General features: G+C 41.7%; 1 protein-coding gene across 1 annotated transcript in view; it reads right to left on the reverse strand.

Moving 5' to 3' along the window:
- The window catches only part of KIF13B (kinesin family member 13B), a 427,996-nt gene that overhangs the window by 292,242 nt on the left and 109,051 nt on the right, over window positions 1-26,703 (reverse strand). The window contains exon 3 of the mRNA XM_030198710.1: window positions 5,028-5,040. Coding sequence (XP_030054570.1) covers window positions 5,028-5,040 — 13 coding nt within the window. The remainder of the gene's footprint in view (window positions 1-5,027; window positions 5,041-26,703) is intronic.

Below are 26,703 nucleotides of genomic sequence, written 5' to 3' on the forward strand. Positions count from 1 at the left end.
TGGAAGTTTTTTTGTTTGGTTTTTTTTAAGTGATTTAGATGGCTATAAGAGTTTAAGGAGCTTTTGTCTGGATAAGTGAAACCAACTGAACTGTACCATGTAAGCATCTTTGGTGAGTTCTAACATTGCTCATGAATGCACTCTTGAAAGTTTGATAAGGAGGTTGCTTTAACGTTATTACAGGATTTTTATATTATATATTAGGACAAAATGTTCATCACTAAGGGCCCTGTTTACTAAGGCACATTAGCTTTAATGTGCCTACAATTAGTGCGCACGCTAACCATGTAGGCACCTATAGGGATATTGTAGGCTAATACACAGTTAACGCTCGTACATAGTTAACGTGGATTAAAAACGCTAACGCGCCTATAAAGCAGCTTAGTAAACAGGGCCCTGTGTTTATTCTGGCATTCTCCATCACCATGTGAAATTAATAATTCTCCCTCATGCAGCCTGTACAGGCTAATCATAGGCTATGAAGGAAAGCCGATTTTGATGATTTATTATTTTCCTGTTCTGAATCAACTCATGTTTACAGATGATAATGGATGACTAGTTTGGCTTTTACAGTGGTCGTACCAGCGTGTGCTGGCAGATTTCTGCAGTGAGCTTCATAAAGGTAATGAAGACAAGTATACACACGTGTATACATACAACCTGACTGGCTAGATGTATCTCGAGGACAAAATTGTGACCCCCTGATTTATTTTATCAAATCAGAGGTTCACAACTCTGTCATCTGGACACACCTAGGCAGTCAGTTTTCAGGACATCCAAAATGAATATCCATGAGATAAATTTGCAAGTACTACTTTCATTTCTCTACCCTTCACTTGTTAATGGAAGCTTTCTTGGAAGCCAGCAAAACCTTGGAGACACCCTATGGGAGATGCAGGGAAGCAAATTTTAAGTTCTCAAAATCCAGGCTGTGAGGACCAGAGACTGGAGATTGGGATGTAGAAGAGATCCCTCGTTCTGCGTTATAAGGGTAGGAAAACACTCCAATATCCAAGGTTCTTCGGAGGATAACTCCAGCAGATAAAACCAGATCTGGTTGAGCCAATATGGGGCAATTAGGATCATAGTTCCCCGGATGTGTCTGAGTTTCAGCAAATACTTCCCCCATGAAAGTGATGTGGGGATACACATATAGAAGGCTGTTCCCCCAATGGAGAAGGAAGGCATTTGACACTAGTCTGTCAGGTGCTCTGAGTCTGAAGCAGTACTGAGGGACTGTGCGATCATAAGGAGTGGCAAAGAGACCCAACAAGAGGGTGCCCCACTCTCGTAAAATCTTACAAGACAGCTTCCTGACACAGAGTATATGATTGTATGATCCCATATTGCCTCCCCCCTCGCTTGTTAGTGTAATACATCACAACCTGATTGAATGACCACTATTTGGTTGGACAGCTGATCTCTGAAAGTCTTTAGAGCATTCCAGATTGTCGGAGCTCCAGAAGGTTGATGTGAAGATCCATCTCCTGAGCTCACCAAGCACTTTCTGTGAAGCCCATCCAAGTGAACCCTCCACCCCAGGTGGGATACATCCATCGTCAGCACCTTCTGGGGATGAGGAATTTGAAATGGAAGTCCCAAAGTTCAAATGAGATCAAATTGTCCACCAGAGTAGGGATTAATTAACTCTGGAGTCACTCAGATAACATCCACAAGGTTCCCCAAGGCTTGAGATGACTGGGAAGCCAGTGTCCACCGGGCGGCTCTCAGGTGAAGATGTGCCAAAGAAGTGACATGCATAGTGGAGGCCATGTAGCCTAGTAACCTCAGCATCTACCAAGCCATGACCTGCTGGCTGGCATGAAACTGAGTGGCGACAGCAACTACAGTGTCCGCTCTCAACACACTGAGAAAAGCTCGAGCCTGCCATGTATCTAGAAGGGTTCCAATGAACTCCAATTGTTGAACAGGGAGCAGATTGGATGGGGTAGTTTAAAATGAACCCTAGTAGCTCTAGCACCTGAATAGTTCTCCACATAGACTCTCGAGCACCTTCCTTCGACGTGTTCTTCACCAGCCAATCGTTCAGGCAGGGAAACACATGGGACTCCCATTCTGCGTAGCGATGCTGCAACTACTGCTAGACATTTTGTGAAACCCTAAATGCTGACAGGCCAAAAGGCAGGAAGCAGTACTAGAAGTGATGTGTTCCTACCCAAAATCTGATATACTTCTGGTGGCCTGGAAGTATCGGGATATGTGTGTAGGCTTCCTTTACGTTCAGAAATAATAGCCAATCTTATTCCTGAATCATTGGGAGAAGAGTGCCCTGGGAAACCATTCTGAACTTTTGACCAGGAATTTGTTCAGGGCCCTTAGGTCTAGGATGGGACACATCCCTCCATCCCCCTCCCCCGTTTTCTTTGGCACAAGGCAGTACCTGGAATAGAATCCCTTCCTTTTTTCACCTGGTGGAATGGGTTTGACCAAACAGGCCTTTAGAAGAGCATGCAAGTTCCTCTGCGAATACTTCCTTGTAAAGAGAGCTGAAAAATTATGTGCGGGGGGTGGGGAGGAATTTGGTGGCCTCTGTCGCCATTGTAGATCGTAACAGAGACTATCTGAAGAACCCATCGGTCGGAGGTCACAATGGGTCACCTTTCTTGGGAAAAAAAATTCAGCCTCCCTCCTACCAGTAGATTGTCTGGTACAGTTATTTTGACTGTGGCTATGCTCCTCTGGAGCCAGTCAAAAACTCACCCCTTGTTTTGAATGGGGAACCAGCTGGGCCTTAGGAACACACTACTGACAAAAATGAGCATGCTGAGGTTGAACTTGCTGAGTGGGGCGAGGAATGTAACCTACACCTTTGAGAGTAGTAGGGACCTCTCGACTTGCTCAAAAGCTCCTAAAGAGGAGGGTGAAGCTGCTTGCTGGGACAGTATGTTGATGATATCAGTGTGTTTCTTGATGAGGTCGGCGACCTCCTCCACCCTCTCTGCAAAAAGGTTATCTCCACAGCAAATAGAGTCAACAAACCTCTGCTGGACCGCTGGGTCCAAGTTAGAGACATGTAGCCATGAAAGTCTGTGCATTTCTATACTTTGAGCAGAGATCCTGGACACTACATCAAAATATCATATACACTCCTGGCCAGGAATTTGCGACAAGCTTTCTGCTGCTTGGCCAACTAGCAAAGAAATTTGCCCTGCTCTGGTAAGAGAGAATCTGCCAAATCAGTCATACTGCGTACTAGGTTCCGCAAGTAAAGGTTTGTGAAGAGCAGGTATGACTGGATACAGGAAATGAGCATTGAGGCTTGATATATCTTACACCCAAATGAGTAACATAGTAGATGGCGTAGGGTTCTTTAGGAAAAGAGGTGGGATAGGATCGAGAGAGAGAGAGAAGTTATGTGGCTTATTGAGAAATAGGGCAGAGATTGATGCAGTCCCAAGTTGCAATACAGAGTATAGGGGCGATTTAAAAAAAAAAAAAAAAAGCCCTGACTAGCTGACAAACCAAGTTATTTGGGAAGTATTGAAAGAGGTCTCTAGATTTGTGGGGGGAGGTTACGAGGTTAGGCCAGAACAAGGGGAATTCACACACTTTATGTAGGTCTTGAATTTTATTAACAAAAAAGAGGCAAGGACACTCAAAGCATGGACACTGATGGGGTCAATCAATTGGCAAAGTAAGATTCAAAACTAGATTAAAGAGCTTAGCGGGGATTGTCAGAGGAAGTAATTACTCGAGCCTTGTACCTAATGGATCTCACGCTGAGCATCTCAACAGTAAATGTGCTAATAAAAGAGGTGTTTAATGCTGAGGAGTAAATATCTGTTTTCTGCACCATCATTTATTTATTTGGATTTATTTAACGCCTTTTTGAAGGAATTCACTCATTGACAGCACCACACTGTAACCTTTAGAGGAGGATGAAATGCCAATATTTCACTGCTATTGAAGGCTGATTAAACAAGTAAGGAGGGCATAAAATTGAGAGATGAGGAGGGAAAGAAAGAGAAATGAGAGATTTTGCAAGATAGAATATATGGAATCTGAATGACAGCACAAGCTAGACATGTGCTAGATTTTACAAAGACTTTCTGCATTCCCTCACCCAATTTCAAGTCCCTGGCAGTTTCCTAAGCTAGCTATGGGCAAGTGGTGCTGACTACAGGGAATGAAACAGAAGCTAGTGCTGCTAAGGAAGCACTAACACAGCTGTGGCTGAGGAGGAAAAGGTGGTAGCCAAAGGTTGTAAAACAAGCAAGCAGAAGCAGTCACCAGGGCTGACAGAACAAGGATAGACAAGTAAGGGAAGAATTGTACAGTAATTCTTAATGAAATAGTGTACTATCTCCTGCTGCAGGCTCTAGCACTCTATCAGAGGAGAGGTACAAGCAAAAAGTCAATGTCTGAACTGGGAAACAAGATGATACAAAATGCTGAAGTAAAAGGCATACAGAATGCACCAACTTACGGGAATCGCTAGCTCAGTTTAGTAAAAGGGGCCCTAAATGTGCTAATTTCAACACAATATTCTGTGCATTAGCATACAGTTTGAAGAATTCTCTCATATTCATATACCATTTTGAACAAGCAATATGTAATGCATTTTAAAACATAAAACTATATAAATAACTGTATTGCTGTATGTAGCATCTCAACGTAGGTGTGTTCAAATTATATTAGAATACGGCCCCACATATTCACAGGTAAACTGGGAGGGCACTCAACTTTTCTATGAGTCATATTGTGAAACACAAGGCCACACGTCAGAATAGATCCTGGAGTTTCTTATATAGTTATGAACCAAAATAAAACAAATTTTCACACTGTTTGAATCCAATATACTTCTATATACCATTGCTGGTGCTTTCAGAACCCAATCACAAAGTAGAACATCTTTCTACATTTTTATAATCCTTAACACTATATTCTTTGAGCAAAAAAATTTAAACATTCCAACTACACTTAATAATCTTGCTGCAAATTACATTTTACACTGCTGATTTATGATACATGTAAAAAATATATATATATATATATATTTCCCTTACTTTTGGCTGGCTCCTGGAATTCCAAAGGACAAGAGGAAATGAAGAGCAGAAGCATCAAACAAATGAAGATGGGGAGAGAAGAAAAACATTATAAAAATGTGCATTAACACAATTAGAAAAAATTGCAATGAACATACATCACAAAATGATGTAAGAACCATACGAGTATTAAAACAAAGCAAACTACTGTACATTGCTCAAAATAAAAACATGCTGCTGTCTGTATTGCTTTCTCCTTTGTCACAATTGTTTTCAAATTTCTTATATTTGTACACATTTTGAACACATCTAACATTTATAATGGACACACACTATTTAAAAAGAATAGTTTCATTCATATACTGTTTAAGATTAAACAGAATATGGGGCCCTTTTAAGTTTAGCGCATATTAAATGCCGCATGTCCCATTTTATAGCTACGGGCCACGTGGCCCTTAAGGGTATGTTTACTAAGGTGCGTTAGCGTTTTTAACATGCCTGTAAATTTAAGTCGCGTTAAACGCTAACACGTCTATACATTCCTATGGGCGTGTTAGCGGCTTTAGAAAAAGGGCACCCTTTCAATCTGTGCAACCATTATTTTTATTTTTTTATGGCATTTAAACATTGTACAATTTTCTGCTTGTAAAAGCAAAGCAAAATTAAGCAACTAGTGACTGCCGCCCGGCAATGCCAATACAATCCGTTCAAAGTGAATGGGCTGTGTTGGCATTAGCGCATTGACAGCCGCTAGCATGGCTTAGAAAACAGGGAGGGAAGTCTGAACAATATCATCAAATAGTCGACAGCATCAAACACTACCAAAATGTCAAACTGTAAAAGGACTGCCTCTTTACCCCTACTCCAACGACCTTGGTTAGAGCCAACGACAAACTCTCAGTGCTAGGATGTGATCTAAACCCATGCTGAGTAAAATGCAAACTATCTGTTAAAATGAGGAAGTTTATTAATTGTTCATTAACCACAAACTCTAAAAGTTTCACCATCTAAGGAATTCCTGCAATTGGTCTAATTATCCACTACTGTAACATCGGAGCCAACACCCTAACTAATTGCTGACAATTCAGTCTCTGTCCCAATGTAGGAGACACACCTAAATCATTTGGGAAAATATTACCAATAACCAGACAAGTGGTTTTACTTACATTAACCATAAGGCCTCCAGATGTTAACCAATTATTCAACTCAATCAAGCAATTATTCTGCCTGGTTACTGCAAGACCTGTATTTCCCACTAACGGAAGCAACAGTTGGGTATCATCTGCATATATGAACAACTGAATGTCATATCTATGGATCAAATCCCCCCAAGGTTGAAGACAGATATAAAAAAGCAATGGGAGAAAAAGGCAAGGAGCTCAATACTATTTTCATTTTTCTAAACACCTCTCTTCATTTTTATTTTAAACTCTTATATACTGCATGCGATCCCAAAGGCTATCAAAGTGGTGTACATTCAGGTACTGCAGGTAATTTTCTGTCTCTGGAGAGTTCATAATCTAAGTTTATGTCTGAGGCAACAGAGACTTCCCCAGAATTTCAAGGAGCTTCAGTAGGATTTGAGCTGGGTACTCCTGATTCACAGTTTGCTTCTCTATTAGGCTACTCCTCCATTCACATGCCCCTCATTATTCCTCACAAGAATATGCTGCAGTGTTAAAAGGCAGCAATCCAGAACCTGATTTTTTTAAAAGCTGAAATGCTGCTTCAATAGCCTAATTGGACGTATGGAACCTAGACACAAATCTTGATCTTATATTCAAAGCTGTATGATACTCTCTTTTGAGGGTGTATACTGTGATATCTTATCACGCTATATACTCTCATAGCACTTTCTTTTTAACATTAGCTCAGCTTTATGATTTATATCCTCTTCAAGAAAACACTAATTGGAATCATCAACACACCGGTCAAATGTTTGGGCCGAAATAAAGATTTTACATTTAAGTAACTCATCTTTTTAGATCTAAGCTCGAGTCACGATACAATTCAGGTACTGTAAATATTTCCATGCCCAAGAGGGTTTACAATCTAAGTTGTACCTAAGGCAATGAATGGTGAAGTAACTTGCTCAAGGCTAAGTGGAAAAAGTGGAATTTGAATTCTTGTTTCCCTGCTTCTCAGCCTACAATAACCACAGAACTACTGTTTCTCAACCAGATGCTATGTCACACTGATCGCACTATAAGGCGTATTAAGAAAAAAGAAAAAAAAAAAGACACCACTGTCTGATGCTCAGGTCCAGACTGGCACAGGGCTCCAGCTCTCAACACCTCGCCTCTTAAATGTGGAGGAGATCCTTTCTGAATCCATGTATTAACATTTTTCTCTCCTTACTCAGTATAGCATGAGCTCTGGAGCATACCCACTGTACAGATCACCTCCTTAAAGATTACTTCCAGGTTTTACACAAGCTTTATGTGCTTCACTAGCTCTTCTTCTGATACATGAAGATTCAGTAAAGAAATACGCAATAACTTTACTGGTAACACCACACATTTCACATGCCTATATTACATTTTATTCATCGGGAATGATATACCAACTACTTGCATCAAATTATTTTAAATGTTAAAAAAACATGCACAAAATGTTGAAAAAAATATTATCTATAAGATCATCTCAAATCAAATACTAGATCACTAAATGAAAATGTACATAAATATATAAAAGTAAACTAAAACAAATTCTTATGTGTACAAACATAAAGTAACTTACCAAATAATAAAACAGTTCTGCAAAGAACTTTTGTTTACAGAGTATAACTTATCATAGGTCAAAATGTCATCCGATAACTAGATTGTAAAAACTAAGCACAATTGCCATGATATTTTGTCATGGATCATATTCAAAGTAATCCCAGGGATGAAGATCTTAAGACAGTTACAACAAAAAGAGCAATTCTGAATTTATAAGTTAAAACACGATTGAACCTAAAGGTTTAAATCTAGTGATTGGTTACTTCAATGTTATTCAGAAACAATAAAACCAATCAGAGGAATTTCGACAACTGATTGGCTGGTTTGTAACTCAGCATCCTAATAAACCGGACCACAGATAATTTAGTGTGATGGGAAACACAGAGTATGTAAAAGCTATAGTGCAACAGCAGCTAGTAGCAGAACATGATGTATTGAGATTGTTTTATATTTCTTTAGAAACGTGCAAGATCTACAGCTGCGTCAGGACGTTCTTCAGAACTTAACTGTGAAATGCTGGTCATTGTCAGGAGGACCAGAATAATGACAGCAAAGATAGTTAAGTTTTCTAATTTGAACACTACTCACTGCTTGAGTTACATTTTCTTTTACATATAAAAATGTGCACTGAATTAAGAGAAGGTTTTTGCAAATGACAGAGCATGACAAGCACAAGTGACAATAATGATTAGGAGGTACCTTTACTACGGTGCTCTAACAGATTTAGCATACACTAATGATTAACGTGTGCTAAATGATAAGACACCCATAGGAATATAATGGGCTTCTTATCATTTAGCTCATGCTAAATCCATTAGTACACCTTAGTAAAAGGACCCCCTTAAGCTTTTCCTTCCTGAAGATAAAATTGTATGCATTCTTATGTGCTAAGAATAGAGGTAGATAACCAATTCTTTGTTGTCTGTAATTTGCTCTACTCCTCATTAATAGTGGTCATATGCCCTCAGAGGATACATTCACTGATTTACTTCAACTACACCAGTTTAGATGACTTGGTCCATCAAACAAAATACATCAGCTTATGAATAAATATAAAATTCTACAATATGGATAAAGATTTTTCAAAAAAATCATATAACCACACTATAACACCGTATTTGAAAGCCATATCCTATATATATTAATTTGCAGGAAATGCCTAAAAAAGTGAGTCAGATGAAGAACCCTGAAAAAAAATTTTTGCCACTTCTTGTTCCTAACCCATTAGTGCCCAATGTTCTCATATTTGTTCCCATATGGGAACATTGGGCACTAATGGGTTAAACTATTCCCATATTACAATGGTTGTAATGGCCTTTCTTAAACAAATGAAATTATTAAAACACACATCATAAAAAGAAACAGGTCAACTGCTTGATTCAGACTATGTGGTGTGACAGTATTGAAATAAAAAAAAAAAAAAAAAAAATATATATATATATATATATATATATATATACACACACACTAGTAAAAGAAGCCCGTTTCAGAGCAAATGAAACGGGCGCTAGCAAGGTTTTCATCGCCAATACCCCCCCTCCCTCCCTGGCCAACCCCCTTTGTTGTTCTGCCATTGCTCCGCCCTCGAGGGCGGGGCCCGAAGCGATTTCCCACCGCCCCCTCCCTGCTAACCCCTTCATTGTTCTGCCATTGCTCCACCCTCGAGGGCAGGGCCCGGAGCGATTTCCCAGCCACCCCCGCCTCCCTCCCTGCCAACCCCTTCGTTGTTCAGCCATTGCTCCGCCCTCGAGGGCGGGGCACGGAGCGATTTTGGTGGCTTCACCACCACAAACCTTCGAACCTTTTTGAAGGAAGTCAGAGCTTGGCTTCACTGACGTCAGTGTCCTCAGAACGTTGAGGGTGAGTTTTATTATAGTAGATATATATATATATCTGCTCTGAAATTTTCAAAAGGGAAATTCTATAAACTGGCATCTCAGTCTTAGCGTCCCAATGCTACGCACTTACAGCCAATTTTATAATGGCATTTTGGCACCAAGATTCTGTTACAGAATACTAGTATAAGGTCACCATTGGCGCACCAATGTGTAGGCATACCTTCTTATGTCATGTCAATGGCAGGCATAACTTGGCATACCTAATGAACACAGTTTGTAGCATTCTATAAACTATGCACCTAACTGGGAAACATGATCACATGACATCCTTACTCCATGCAAAACACTGGTTGCCTATCGGGCTCATTTTCAAAAGAGAAGGACGCCCATCTTTCGACATAGGGTCATCCAAATTGGTATCATCGAAAACGAATTTTGGGCGTCCACAACTGCTTTCCATCGCAGGGATGGCCAAAGTTCAAGGGGGCATATCGGTGGCATAGCGAAGGCGGGACTTGGGCATGCCTAACACTTGGACATCCTCGACCCATAATCGAAAGAAACAAGGACGTCCCTGACGAGCACTTGGACTACTTTACCTGGTCCTGTTTTTCTTACGACCAAGGCACAAAAAGGTGACCGAAATGACCAGATGACCACCAGAGAGAATCGGGGTTGACCTCCCCTTATTCCCCCGGTGGTCACTAACCCCCTCCCACCCTCAAAAAACCCTTTAAAAATATTTTGTGCCAGCCTTTATGCCAGCCTCAGATGTCATACTCAGGTCCATCACAGCAGTATGCAGGTCCTCGAGCAGTTTTAGTGAGTGCAGTGCACTTCAGGCAGGCGGACCCAGGCCCATCCTCCCCACCTGAGCCCTCCAAAACCTACCACAAACCCACTGTACCCACATCTAGGTGCCCCCCTTCACCCGTAAGGGCTATGGTAGTGATGTACAGTTGTGGGGGGAGGGGGTTGGGGGGCTCAGCACACAAGGTAAGGGAGCGATGTACCTGGGAGCAATTTATGAAGTCCACTGCAGTGCCCCCTAGGGTGCCCGGTTGGTGTCCTGGCATGTCAGGGGGAACCAGTGCACTACAAATGCTGGCTCCTCCCATGACCAAATGGCTTCCATTTGGTCATTTCTGAGATGGACATCCTTGGTTTCGATTATCGCCGAAAATCAGAAACAACCAAATCTAGGGACGACCAAATTTAAGGATTTGGACGTCCCTGATGGTGTTTTCGAAACGAAAGATGGACGTCCATCTTGTTTTGAAAATACAGGTTTCCCCGCCCTTAGATCGGGACGTTTTGCGAGGACATCCATATCAAAACATGGATGTCTCTTTCCAAAATGCCCCTCTATGTCACATCTTATTTCTATTAAGATTATTTTATTAGGGCATTATAGGGCTCATTTTTGAAAGAGAAAAATGTCAAAAAAGTGGCATAAAGCAGCATTTGGACATTTTTCTCACAAAATGTTCAAATCAGTATTTTCAAAACCCATTTTTCAGAGGTTTTTCTATGATGTTCATCTGCAATGCATCCAAATCTCAAGGAGGGGAGTGTTGGGGGCATGTTAAGAGCGGGATTTGGGCATTCCTAATACTTGCTAAAGATGTAAAAAGACTAGAAGAGGTGCAAAGAACAGCTACAAAAATGGTATGGGATTTGCGCTGCAAACCGTACAAGGAAAGACTTGCCAACCTGAACGTGTATACCTTGGAGGAAAGTAGAAACGGGTGACATGATACAGACATTCAAATATTTGAACGGTATTAATCCACAAACAAAACTTTTCCGGAGACGGGAAGGCGGTAGAACTAGAGGACATGAATTGAGGTTGAAGGAGGGCAGACTCAGGAGTAATGTGTCAAGAAGTATTTTTTCATGGAAAGGGCAGTGGATACATGGAATGCTGTCCAGCGGGAGGTGGTGGAGATAAAAACAGTAATGGATTTCAAACATGCGTGGGATAAACACAAAGGAATCCTGTTTAGAAGGAATGGATCCACAGAATCTTAGTGGAGTGGGTGGCAACGCCGGCAATTGGGATGCAAAACCAGTACTGGGCAGACTTCTACAGTCTATGCCCTGATCGTGAACAGATATGGTTCGGATACAGTGTAAATTTTAAGGGGCTTCGACATTAGCTTCAGAACTTTTAGTACAAGAACAGTGCTGGGCAGACTTCTAAGAATGGCAAGGACAAATCAAACTCAGGTATACATAAAGTATCATATACTATGTAAGATGAGTTTATCTTGTTGGGCAGACTGGATGGACCATATAGGTTTCTATCTGCCATCATTTATTATGTTACTATATGTTACAATGTTGGACGTTATTCAGTCATAAAGGAACAAAACAAAACCATCCAGGACTAAAACTAAGACGTTTTGACCTAGAACTGTTTTTATAACGAATAAGGCACAAAAAGGTGCCCTAAATGACTAGATGACCACTGGAAGGAATCAGGGATGACCTCTCCTTACTCCCTCAGTGGTCACTGATCCCCCCGCCCACCCCCCAAAAAGATCATTAAAAACATTACTTGCCAGCCACAGATGTTATACTCAGGTCCATTATAGCAGCATACGGGTCCCTGCAGTAATCTAGTGGTGGGTGCAGTGCACTGTAGACAGGTGGACCCAAGCCCATACCTCCTCCTACCTGTTACACTTGTGGTGGAAACTGTGAGCTCTCCAAATCTCACCAGAAACCCATTGTATCCACATATAGGTGTCCCCTTCACCCATAAGGGCTATTGTAGTGGTGTACAGTTGGTGGTAGTGGGTTTTGGGAGCTTTGGGGGGGGGGGCTCAGCAGACAAGATAAGGTAGCAATGGTGAGACGTGTATCTAGGAGTATATATATATGAAGTTCACTGCAGTGCCCGCTAGGGTGACTCATTGCTCTCCTGGGATGTCTAGGGGACCAGTTCCAGAGCTTAACTATTTGTTGAGTGAAAAAATAATTCCTCCTATTTGTTTTAAAAGTATTACCATGTAACTTCCTTGAGTGTCCCTAGTTTTTGTACTTTTGGAATGAGTAAAAAAAAAATCAATTTACTTCTACTCGTTCTACACCACTCAAGGTTTTGTAAACCTCAATCATATCTCCCCTCATCCATCTCTTTTCCAAGCTGAAGAGTCCTAACCTCTTTAGCCTTTCCTCATATGAGAGGAGTTCCATCCCCTTTATCATTTTGGTCTCTCTTTTTTGAGCCTTTTCTAATTCCACTATATGTTTTTGAGATACGGTGACCAGAACTGAATGCAATACTCAAGTATTTTCGGTCTTATTCACCATCTCTTTCCTAATAATTCCTAGCATCCTGCTTGCTTTTTTTGGCGCCGCTGTACACTGAACAGAAGATTTCAGCAACACCTAGATCTTTTTCTTGAGTGCTGACCCGCAAGGTGGACCCTAGCATTAATTATGATTTGGATTATTCTTTCCACAGTGCATCGCTTTGCATTTGTCCACATTAAATTTCATCTGAAATTTGGATGCCCAATCTTCCAATTTCCTAAGATCTTCCTGCAATATTTCACAGTCCACACGTGTTTTAACAACCTGGAATAGAAGTCACGTGGTGTGATGCAGGAGTGAAGTCGCATTGGAACTGAGCTCCTGCGATTCCCCCATCATCTTACGCTATTAACAGCCTCAAAGGGGAAAAAACGAACCTTAACATCGCCAGCCTAACAACTTGGAGACCGGGTGGTTTGAGATTACTAACCTTGGGCGGAAGAATGGCGGCGAAAACGCTCCGGAAAGATAAAGAAAAAGGCAAGATCGCCGAATCCAAGATGGCGCCCGGACAGCAATCGCCGAATTCGAGCGTCTGCTCAGTATGGACGGCAGAAATCACCGCGGAGTTGACAGCTGCGGTAGAGGCGGCCCTTGATAAAAAACTGCAGGCGCTGTTTGACCGCGCAGAATCTGCCCATGAACGGCTTGACGGGTTCCATCTCGATCTGGACCATATGCAACAGCGGATAAGTGACCTGGAAGACCGAGCAGTGGCAACTGAACAACCGGTGGAGGCTTTAAAGAAGAAAATAGTGGAGCTAGAGAACAAACTAGACGATTTAGAGAACAGGTCTCGTCGTAATAATTTAAGACTAATAGGGCTCCCGGAACATATAAAGGACTCAGAGCTGGGTAGTTTTTTAGAAACCTGGCTTCAGAGCACATTAAAAATGAACAATCTGCCGGGGCCACTGCGCATCGAGAGAGCACATCGGCTGGGGCCGAAGCGCCAAGGAGCGGCGAGACCACGGGCGGTGATCATGAAGATCCTCCACTACGGCCATAAACAGGCGATTTTGCAGGCTGTAAGGGCAGGAGGGGAGCTTCGGTATGAAGGCCAGAGGATCCTTTGCTTCCAGGACTATTCAGCACGTGTAGCAGCGGCGCGCAAGGAGTTTGCGCCAGTGTGCACGGTTTTACATGAGAGAAAAATCAGGTTTGCACTGATATACCCTGCCAAATTGAAGGTGCAGCACGAGGGAGGAGATAAAATATTTGAAGAGGTGGCTGCAGCTAAAGAATTCCTCAAGAGTGTTATACAGGAACCGGCAACCTGATGTGGAAAAATGGCGTCATCTAGAAGAAGTCCGGGGACGGACATATGTGTTGAAAGAGATTTTGGACATGGACTAGAAGACTGTTAAGTATGATTAGAGATGACATCTCTATACCTAAACTGTGGGTTCAAGGGAATAATTGGACAGAGGGACATAGGGTAACTACCCGGTCTCGATCATTGGAGACAGGCATAAATACTACAGGATGGGGTCTCCCCATGGAGCAGTTGGTAATTTACATTAGTGGGGGAAAGGACACTATACGTGATGAGTTCCCTGCTGGAACTCAAGGGTTTACAGAATGGAAGGGGGGGGCGGGAATGCAGGGGGGGGAAGGGAGGGGAGGGGGGGAATAGGGGAGGGGGGGGGAGCAGGTCTGTTTGAAAAAGGTATGTAAATATGGTGGGAAAAGGAAACTAAGAAGTGTTGTGAGTATACAAAAAAGTGGAGGGAGGTGTAGGCTGGGACACCTTTCTCTTTATTATGGGTTTAATAACACATGTGAGCCAATTAGGCAAGGCTATGGTTAAGCTAATATCCTGGAATGTGGGGGGTATTTCCTCCCCAATCAAGAGGAGTAAGATTCTACAGACCCTAAATAGACAAAAAGCGCATATAGCAATGCTACAGGAGACACATTTAACAGCAATGGAACACAAGAAGCTGTGTAAATGGTGGGTGGGGGACTATGTGGAAAGCCCGTCACCAAATAGGAAGGCAGGAGTTATTATCTTATTTCGCAAAGGGCTACATATTACAAAAAAGCGAGTAATTGTGGACCCACTAGGTAGATATGTCTTCTTAGAAGCCCATATAAATAATCACCCTTTCTTACTAATTAATGTCTACGCTCCAAACCAATATGACAAGAGGTTCTATCAGACCCTGGTGAGACATGTGCACTCTTTTGATCAGATGCCTATACTTATGGGAGGAGATTTTAACGCAGTCTATGACCCATTATTGGATAGCACTGGAACCTCTAGAGTAGGGCCAGTGAACTTGACAAAGGGAATCCCACGGCTGTGCTCGATGTTAGATCTAGTAGATGCATGGCGCCTGTACCATCCGGGAGAGAGGGACTATACCCATTTATCCAGGGCACATGATACACTATCCCGAATTGATTATATTCTGGTTTCAGCAAATAGGACCCCTTGGTTGCAACAGGCTGAAATAGGGCCCACACAGGTCTCAGACCATGCTTTTGTGTGGATCACATTTGGGGGTGGGGGAGATAGAACCCAGAAGCCTAGGTGGCGCTTTCCCACAGAACTGTTCTATGACCCACAATTTGCCATCTATATACAATCCCAGTGGAAAGAATACTCAGAGTTTAATGAGAATAGTTATCACTTAGACCCGATACTATTTTGGGAAGCGGCCAAGGCTGTGCTGAGAGGAGCCATAATCTCATATTATTCCTATAAGAAAAGAGCTAGAGAAGCAGAGATAGTCAGGATGGGGAAAGAAGTGGAGCAGGCACGCCAGAGATATGGAGCTAACCCAACGCTTTTGAATAAATCAAGGCTGTTAGAGGCTCAGGCATCTTTGAACCAGTTAATACACGCCAAAGCTAAAAAATCAAATTTCTATTATCGATATCAGCTATACAAACATGCAAATAAGCAAGGGAAATTGATGACACGACTGATACAGCAAGTGGGTGGCTCCAGATATGTGTCACAAGTTAGAGATGCACAGGGGGGTATTCAGCATTCTCTGGAGGGAGTGAATGAAGTATTCCGGCAGTTCTATGAGGCCTTGTACTCCCCGCCGGAGGACCAGGGGCTTCAAGCAGAGTGTTATTTAGCAGGACAATCACTCCCACAGATCACAGCGATACAACAAAGTAGCCTTAATAGATTAATAACAGAGGACGAGGTGTGCTGGGGTATACGAGCCAGTCCGTTGCATAAGTCCCCAGGAGTGGATGGACTCTCCTCTGAGTTTTATAAGCTCCTCAGATCAGATATTATACCTTGTCTGACAGAGGTTTTCAATAAATGTATAGAGAGGGGGGGCCTACCAGAGTCCCTAAGGAAGGCACAAATCATAGTTTTGTTAAAACCGGGCCGCGACCCACTCTTAGCCAGTTCATATAGACCAATATCTTTGCTTCCCTTTGAAACAAAACTACTGGCAAAGATTTTGGCAAACAGATTGGCACGGATACTACCGGAGATAGTGGAGGAGGCCCAGGTGGGCTTTGTACGAGAAAGATCAGTAGCCCGCAATATGAGGCAAATTTTGGGAGCGTTGGAAAGTTTACATGAATCATCAACCCCGGCCTTAATAATTAGTTTTGACGCCGAGAAGGCATTTGATCGGGTTAATTGGGACTTTATGTTCGCCTCCCTGAGGGCATTTGGGATGGAAGGGTTTTTCTTACATGCCATAGAAACGTTGTACCAGGGACCTATGGCAGAGGTATGGGTAAACGGGCAAGCATCGGAAACATTCAGGATTGCCAGGGGTACCCGACAGGGATGTCCCCTCTCGCCCCTTCTTTTTGTGTTGGTGCTTGACCCTCTTATAAGAGAAATCCAGAATATGGAGGAGGTGAGAGGGGTACAGATACAGCAAACTTCCTTTAAGATCTCAGCCTTTGCTGATGACCTCTTAACTATAATACGGGATCCCCAGGTGTCTTTGCCGTCCCTACTGGACATTTTTGCTGAATTTGGGGACTACTCTGGTTTTCGTCTCAACTTAGACAAATCTGAGGTCATGACACTTCAAATGAGCGAGGGGCAGTGGGAAAATCTGTGTTGTCCACTTAAGAGAGTGGGGGAGGCGTTCAAATACTTAGGGATACAGCTCACCAAGGACCCCAAGCTGCTATATAGTGCAAATGTAGAATACCTGTTAGAAGACACCAAGAGAACATTGGGAAGATGGGCAGGGCTGCCGATATCGCTGGTGGGACGCATCTCCTTGTTTAATATGGTGCTTTTCCCTAAATGGCTATACTTTTTACAGACAATTCCACTGTATCTCAAGCACCAGGAAGTGAGATCTTTACAAAAACTGCTTACAAAATTTTTGTGGGCTGGGAAACGTCCCCAGATAAGATTTTCACATCTGATGAGGCCTTGGAGAAACGGGGGGATGGGGATGCCGGATATTAAACGCTATAATGTGGCATGTTTACTGCGCCATCTAGGGGACTGGTATCTGCAGAGGGAGGATTACACCCCATTGGAGATAGAAAAGGCAAGGTGCAGCCCCTTGGGCCTGATGTATGTCTTACACGGGGCATTAAAGGACCTACCTGCAGGACTGCGGACTAGTGTTTTGGTGTGGCCTTTAAAGGCCGTATGGAAGGACTTGGCTAGGCTGTGGTCCTTCGATCCTAGATGCAGTAGATTACTACCCCTTATAGGGAATGAAGCGTTCCGTCCGGGGGATGAAAATCCTATAGTGAGTTCCTGGGGAGAAGGGGACAAAGTACTTATACATTACTGGTTGGAGCCCAGCGGTAAGCTTAAAACAATGGCCGAACTAAACCTAGATGTAGCAGATTGGGGGGTATGTTTTGCATATGAACAGCTTAGACACTATATAGCTTCACTCCCCCGTGCTGCACTTGGTGTTGATTTGTCCACTAAGATGGGGGAATTATTTGAGACGACAACAGAGGACCCTATCTCGATATCAGTATTACATAAAAGGTTGTTATTGGCTAGACCACAGGGAGACCTTACACGAGTGGCAGCAAAATGGTCAGCTGACATACAAAAAAGGATCATCCCGGGAGATTTGTTGAAGGGGTGGAGGGGAGTCCTGAAATGGACGCAAAACGCAAACCTTCGAGAATGCCAGGTCAGAGTGATCTACAGGGCTTATACCTCTCAGTCGCGTCTGTGTCAGATGAGATATATAGAATCTGCCAAATGCAGACGCTGTAATGCGCCAGACAATAACTTCTACCATGCTTTTTGGAAGTGCCCAGCTATAACAGCCTTCTGGACAAGAATAGTTAAATATTTAGAAAAAATAGGAGGGAAAAAGGTTACTCAGCAGCCTACGACCATTTTGTTGGGTTGCCACGCGCCAGTAGAGGGGGGTACGAGATACCAGAACATAATGGCCCATAAGGCGTTTTTGGTGGGCATGAAGTGCATACTTGTTAACTGGACGCAAGAAATGAACCCCTCCTTCTGGCAATGGAGGAATCGCTTACATGACTTACTTATGATGGAGCTCCGGGACTCCCTGCTTAACCCTCGGACACAAGGCTACTTTTTCCTTACCTGGGAAGGTTATATTAACACCCTGTCTCATAGGGCGAGGAGCCACATTATTAATAAACTTGGAGCATTGTCTAAAGTTCCACCGGCAACTGATGGGAATTAAATGGGAATAGAGATCTTTTTCTACCAACCCTTTAGCAACTGACAAGACGGTAGAGCAGACCATGGCTGGGGGGGGGGAGGGGGAGGGAGGGTTTAGGGAGGGGGCAGGAGAGGAGACTGTTTTATTTGGAGTTCTATTAGTCCTTTCCCAGGGTGAAATGGATGTCCTCCGTAGGGGGGTAGGGGGGCCATCAGAGCACAGGCCCCCTGGCTCGCCTGTGGAGGGGTATAAGCCCGTATAGTAAGGTTTGATCCTAAATTGAGGCTTTGTGGCTGCACAGTTGACACAGGCAGGTGGTTATAATTTGGGGGGCCCAGCGTTTGAACACACGGTGTCAATTGGCAGTAAGGAAAGTTGGGGGGAAAGGGAGGGGGAGAATTTGTTGTTATTAGAGGTTGATGATAACATGTTAGTTAATAATATAGGAGGGGGGGGGGATAAAGTAAAAAGATTAATGGAGATAAGCAATTTCGTATAATTTCAATACTTGGTGTGTGTTGATTGTTTGTAGAGACATTTACAAGATGTAACCACCATTTTTGAGCATTATTTCTGTGCTTCATTAATAAAAATGTTGAAACCTAACAACCTGGAATAGTTTTGTGTCATCTGCAAATTTAATCACCTACCTTGTTCCAATTTCCATATAATTTATAAATATGTTAAATAGCACTGGTCCCAGTACTGATCCCTGCAGTACTCCACTGTCACCATTTAACCCTACCTTCTGTTTTCTGTCCAATAATCAATTCCTAATCCACACCAGGTATTAAATATAGTGGAAATAGTAAAAAACTGGAAATCTTCAAATTTGTGTTCTAAGGCTATAGCATGTTTTAGAACAGATTTGTCAATCAACCCTCTTTATACATAACTTCTATGTTTTGATTCACGTTTTTTGGTCCTCCCTATATAAAACAGCTTACAAGGACATACATAAAACATGTAGAATTGCTATTGGAAAAATGTCTAATCTTGTAAACTTAAGTACATAAGTATTGCCCTACTGGGAAAGACCAAAGGTCCATCAAGCCCAGCATTCTGTTTCCAACAGTGGCCAATCCAGGTCCCAAAAAAGCTCAATACACTTTATGCTGCTTATCCCAGAAATAAACCATGGATTTTCCCCATGTCAATTTAATAATGGTCTATGGACTTTTCCATTAGGAAGCCATCCAAACCTTTTTTAAACTCTGCTAAGCTAACCGCCTTTACCACCTTCTCTGGCAACAAATTCCAGAGTTTAACTACACGTTGAGTGAAGAAATATTTTCTCCGATTCATTTTAAATTTACTATTTTGTAGCTTCATCGCATGCCCCCTAGTCCTAGTATTTTTGGAAAGCCTAAACAGACGCTTCACATAACCTGTCTGCAGATGTACAAACACCTTAATGCTCAAAGTCACCTCACACAGTCACCATTTCCCACATTTAAAGTAACCATGGACCAAATCATCTGGGAATGGAGTCTAATGCAAAATTAATCAGCATCTCTCTCAAATTTCATCCTCCTTTATCCATCATTCCTTTTCGTTCAAACCCATTAATACCTTGAATAATACGCCACTGTTCCCTCAATAGTTTTGCAATGTCCTTAGCTAAATGTGAAAACGCTAGGGCACAAACAATCTTATTCAATCTATCCATCTATTTTGTGGTGCTCATTCTTGCTGTGCTTTATGCCCTCCTAATGCATTGCCTAGGATACACCGTCATGGTAAGCCTTGCTTCCATCTGCCTAGATTGTGCATTTCAGAACATAAACTACACAAACGTAAAAACTGACTTATGGATAAAATTATCCTTTAAAGCATGACTGTGGCAACTGTTATAAGATTGGGAAATATTACACTAGGATAAACCTCCATTCCTTCCCATCAATCATATTCTCAGGTTGCTTGACTTTTTTCTCTTAAGTATATACTTTTACATCTTCCAGGAAACAAAGTATGCACCCAGTATTATTACAATACCACTCACATCAACCTGGGCGTTATTTATATTTCCGTACAACAAGTCTCTAATAATAAAAAAAGAAGCAGAGCTTACTTTCAGGCCTTAGCCACAGTCACTGATCTTTTATTATTGGACAATACAAAGAGCCCTGAAACTGGTCATTATCAAATGTTATATAATTTGATTACTTATAGGACTACTCTCTCCTACTCAAGCATACCTAACTGCAAGGTTTCTTTCCTAGAATTATGAACCTCGGACAAGATGGCGCTGTGAGAGGATGCACGTCTGGGAGCTCCTGATTTCGCAGCGGACATACCTGGGACGCAGCACTCTTCCCCGTTGATACTATGGGGAAGAGGAAGGGCAAGACCGGGGCTTTAGCCTCCTCCGACCCCGCGAAACCGGCTACCCAGCAAAAGACGCTGGAACAATTCGAAGTCCAGGCGTTGAAGACGCAGACGCCAACGCTGACGGGACCCGATGCTGGTCAGACGGACCGAAGCATAGAGGCGGCTTCGTTAAGCCCGCCTCAGATTACAGCTCCTCCTCGACCCGGAAGCAGCTCAGTACCGGCAGGGAAGCAGCTCGATGACCCCTCCGAAGTGGTGAGATCTTGAGCTGCAGAAGGGGGCCCTGCCGCTACCTCAACCCCAGAACGGAACATTGCTGGTAGTATAAGGGCTGAAAGCCTGTTATCTCCCCTGATTCTGGAGGCTGCTCCTGTGAGAAGTCGAGTGGAAATAAGACCAGCTGTTATAACGATGGAGACACTGTGGGACGCTATCCAGGGAATTAATACCACCCTAACCCAGGTAACAAACTCTATTAAAACAGATTACCTAGATTTAAAGCATGAACAAAAGTGCCCTATCCGGGAGACTACAAGAAAATGAGAAAAAAAATTGAGACACTAGGAGAAGAGACACAAAAACTGCAGAACTTAACAGGAGTAATGGTTAAAGAAAGGGAAATTCTAGCTAGGAAGCTAGAATTTCTTGATAACCGAGGAAGGAGAAACAATTTAAGATTTTTAAATTTTCCAAAGTCTCCATTGATTCCAGCAAGAGACATGTTAAAAAAGTACTTCGGTGAAATTTTGGGAGTTCCGGTAGAGGGTTTTCCACCAATTACCAGAGCTCAATATATTTCAGGAATCAGAACTCCTTCCCAAGGCTCTCAACCTGGACTTAACCTTACAGAATTTCTGGAAAGTTCTTTGGAGGTGATAACTCACCGTACCACTCTCCTTGTGACCTTTGCACTAGAGCCGGATAGGAATAACATTTTTCGTTTATATTTTAAACATATGAAAGCATTATTCCTGGGAGCCAAGATACAAGTTTTTCCTGATTTGAATAAAGAAACGCAGAAAAGGCGGCGAGAGTTTCTGGCATTAAAGCCACGAATACTCGCACTAGGTGGATCTTTTGTATTGAAATATTTATGTAGATGCTTTGTTTCTTTAAATGATGTTAACTATGTGTTTCTTGACCATGAGAAATTGCAGGTATGGGTGGTTGCCAAAGAGGAAAGTGGTGGTATTGGTCTACCTGAATCATCACACAGTTTGATATGCTAGTAATATCAGCCAGTTGGTTTATGTGTCTTTTCCTCTCAATTAATTATTATTAGAAAATAATTCCTCAGTTTAATTCCTAGTATCTTGTCTGATTTATTGTGGTCAAAGTAAGAAGAATTATTACCTAATTGTGTTAGAGTTTTGGAGATATTCTGTAATATTATTTTGTAACATTCTTCATATAAATATACATGGTTTGTATTATTTGAAAATTATAAATAAATATTAAAAAAAAAAAAAAAAAAAAAAAAAGAATTATGAACCTCATTCAATCCTGGGACATCTTTGTTAGAGACACTAAACTGGCCTGCTTAGATACTTAAACACAAAACAGAGAGGGCCAAAGTACATAGCACAAAGCGTCAAAAAAAAACAGCACAAAGGGATTTCAAAATTGGAGCAGACAATAGTACTTTATTCAAAGACCCAACACAGGCTGTTTCGGCATCACAGCACCTGCGTCAGGGGTCAATCAAATGTGCAGCACCTAAGGTTTAAAACAATGTAAGAAAATATGACTGAGTCCGCTCGATAAAAATCTCCCAAAAAAAACATCTACTAGAACACTCGCCAAAGTGGCGTCAAAAACAACTTAGTTACTTAACCTTCCAATAACACATCACTTGACTATTATTCACATCTTTCTTGATGAATGACCAAATAGGAAGAACTTTCATAAAAATGTCTAACATTTCCCTTCTGAAATCAAACCAAACATAACTAAGATACCTTTCTTAATATGATCTATTAGCTTATTTTAAAATGGTTTGGAAATACTAGTGCTTTTAAGAAGCACCAATTGGTGTACCATTGCACCCTTTCCCTTTATGTCTCAGAGACTTGCTTGCTTTCTTAAGTTCTTTGGTACCTGCAAGTTCAGAGATCTTACACCATTAGTTCTGAAAACTGAAAAATGCCATCTCCAAAAGCACTACAGGACATACATAAGGAATAAAGCAATAAACCATTAAAGCTAACAGAAAAAATACCAACAGAATACATCTTTTATGGTTTTCAGTGAAATAATTGAATATATCAAGTTTATTTATATTTGCTAACCCGCTCTACGAACATGCCATCTAGACGGCTTACAGGCTAAACAGTAAAAGGGAAAGAGTGTGGTATCAAAACATTACGGTGAGGGAAAGGGTGGGGTAGAAATACAATCTTGATAGGAAAGTGGGGAAGGGTCAAACAAAAGGTTGTTCTGGCATTATTCAGTGATTGCTCAGAAGACGTCTCAATAAAAGGTGGAGAAACTTCATTAGAAGGATAGCAACTGTCTACCTTATACAGTTAGGAGTTACGGACCTAGAAAGGGATCTGGGAGTCATCGTTGATAAGACGTTAAAAACGTCTGCCCAGTCTGCTGCCGCGGCTAAGAAAGCACACAGAATGTTGAGTATTATTAGGAAACGGATGGAAAACAAACACAAGGATGTTATAATGCCATTGTATCGCTCCATGTTGTGGCCGCACCTCGAGTATTGTGCCCAATTCTGGTCGCCGCATCTCAAACAAAGATATAAAGGAATTAGAAAAGGTGCACAGAAGGGCAACGAAAATGATAAAGGGAATGGAACGACTTCCCTATGAGTAAAGGCTGAGAAGGTTAGGGCTCTTCAGCTTGGAGAAAAGGCGGCTGAGGGGTGATATGATAGAAGTCTACAAGATAATGAGCGGAGTAGAGCGGACAGATGTGAAGCGTTTGTTTACACTTTCAAACAACAACAAAACCAGGGGACACAAGATGAAGCTAGAATATGGTAGATTTAAAACAAATAGGAGAAAGTTTTTCTTTACTCAGCGTGTAGACAGACTCTGGAATTTGTTGCCGGAGAATGTAGTGACAGCAGCTGGCCTTAAGGAATTTAAAGGTGGTTTGGACAGATTCCTGAGGGAAAAGTCCATTGAACATTAATTTTTTTTTTTTTTTTTGGGGGGGGGGAGGGGTTGCTGGGTTCTTGAAGCCTGGATTGGCCGCTGTCGGAGACAGGATGCTGGGCTTGATGGACCCTTGGTCTTTTCCCAGTATGGCGGTGCTTATGTACTTATGCACTTATGTAGATGATTACTCAAGTTTTGCCACCACCTGTCTAGACAGTACAGAGGAACTGCAATTTTTATCTCTAATAAACTAAGTAGTTGAAAGTTGTTCTGTAATATCTTTATTCCTAGAAAAATTAGCTATTATCTGGTTGTATACCAGGCTTCTCCAGTTTCTTCTGTTTCACTTGATGAACTGAGCTCATGATAACTAAATTCAGTCTTTTCTCAGGTGATGCTCTATTTATAGGAGAATTGAAAATATATGTTGATAACCCTAGTTTGAGGGCAGAAAAAAAGATTTTATTGCTTTTTTGGAAGAATTGAGCTACTCCTTGCTTTCCGTTATCCCAGCTCACATAAGTGGCCATTGCTTAGATTTGGTTTTAGGAAGAGACTGTAAATTTTTAAATCTATCCCAGTTTATTGTCTTGGACAGATCATTTCTTGGTTTGTTTGTTTTGTTTTGACTTCTCCTTCCACAAAGCTATTCCTCAAGTTCCTGTCAAGTCTACTAGAGGACAGCACTCTTTGGAAAAGGATTTATTTGCAGCAGAGTGTATGTTTCTCCCTGATACTTTTCAAGGATTGTCACTGAATCAGAAGTTGCTTGCTTGGTTCACTCTTCTTAAAGCATAGGAAGATAAACTCTTATCTTCATAACTCATGGTATACATTATAACTAAGGAAATAAAAGCAGGTATGGTGTTCTGAGCATTGTTGGAGATCTTATTACCTATACCAGTCTAAATATAAAATAATGACTAAACAGGCTAATTCCTGAAAAATATTTTAAACAATTTTTTAAGTGATTGAAAGGCTTCTCTCTGAAAACTCTCTTTTCCAGCATTTCATATGGACCAATTTGCTATTTTTTCTTTTAAATTTTAATACAGAACATCCTGAGCTATCTTTGCAAATTGGCCCCTGATATTAATGGTTTGCCTCCATTCATTGCTTTCAGCTAATGAATATAGCTCTCCATCTGGAATTCATCAGAGCTCATTTACTATCTCCTCACTGTTATCTCAATTTCATATTAAAAAAGCCCTTAGCTCATTAAATTCCTTAGCGTCTCTGGCAGATGAGATTGCTTACTGATGCACTGTTGGCTCTCTTTTGCCCCTATTCTCTTGGAACTAGTTTACACCAGTTTGAGCCAGGGATTAGTTACAGTGGAAATGTTCCATAATATACCTACTGTTAAAGTATAATTTGGATTCACACTCTTCTGGAAACTATCGATGCATCTCTACCTTTCTTAGCAAAGCTTACAGAGATGCCTGTGGCCCAGAATATTCTGCAAAGATAGGATGCAAGCATCTAATTATCTTCTGCTTGTGGAAAGAGTTCTTAATTACAGAAGTAACACGCGCATGGAAAGTAAAGTGTGCATCGGACATCAAGATTCCACACACACAGAAATGTCCATGTCAGCTATACGAACAACAGGAGGTGGAACAAAAATCTTAATCTGAGTCAAAAATAGGGCGTTAGTTTTAAGATAATAAACAATCAAGACCATGAGGCATATTTTCAAAGCACTTAGCCTTCCAAAGTTCCAAAGAAACCTATGGAACTTTGGAAGGCTAAGTGCTTTGAAAATATGCCTCCATGACTACAACCAGCTAGCCAAGAAATACCACCAAAACTGTCAGAGAGCTGGTTACCCTAAGAACCATCTCCTATGTCAACAGGTGCCTATAAAATGCATTCTGCATAAAAATAATTTTAAAAAGACCACGAGCCTAACATCATACATAGAAGATGTAAGGATTAAAAGGAATTAAGGATTAAAAGTAACGCAGAGAGGACTAGGTCCCAAAATACCCTTCGTTTGATACGGCACAGTAAAAACACAGACATCCCTACATGAACCTGCTGTTGGCAATTAGTCATGTACCAATCGTAAACAGTCCCGGCCAGGCCCATAGAACAAAGTTAATGTAATAAATTAACAGAATCAAAGAATGCGGCGACATTAAGAAAGAGTAAAAGAAACATTGTACCAGGTGGTTTCAAGACCTAAGTTACTGTAGGCACAGTTGTATATCAGAAGATCACTTAGACAGCAATTACTCTAGACTCGTTTGGCTAAGGAGATGACCAGTACTTAAACTGACCCTTAAATTCTGAATAATGGCAAAATGGAAGTATATTATAGAAAAATAATGCTATATGGCAAAGCAAAATACAAAAATACTGTGCACACAATATACACTAAGGATTGCCCCGACAGATATATGAAAAAACTACACACCTACAATACAGTGGTGGAAATAAGTATTTGATCCCTTGCTGATTTTGTAAGTTTGCCCACTGACAAAGACATGAGCAGCCCATAATTGAAGGGTAGATTATTGGTAACAGTGAGAGATAGCACATCACAAATTAAATCCGGAAAATCACATTGTGGAAAGTATATGAATTTATTTGCATTCTGCAGAGGGAAATAAGTATTTGATCCCCCACCAACCAGTAAGAGATCTGGCCCCTACAGACCAGGTAGATGCTCCAAATCAACTCGTTACCTGCATGACAGACAGCTGTCGGCAATGGTCACCTGTATGAAAGACACCTGTCCACAGACTCAG

The sequence above is a fragment of the Microcaecilia unicolor genome, chromosome 3, assembly GCF_901765095.1.
Source record: "Microcaecilia unicolor chromosome 3, aMicUni1.1, whole genome shotgun sequence".
In the NCBI taxonomy this organism is placed as follows: domain Eukaryota; kingdom Metazoa; phylum Chordata; class Amphibia; order Gymnophiona; family Siphonopidae; genus Microcaecilia; species Microcaecilia unicolor.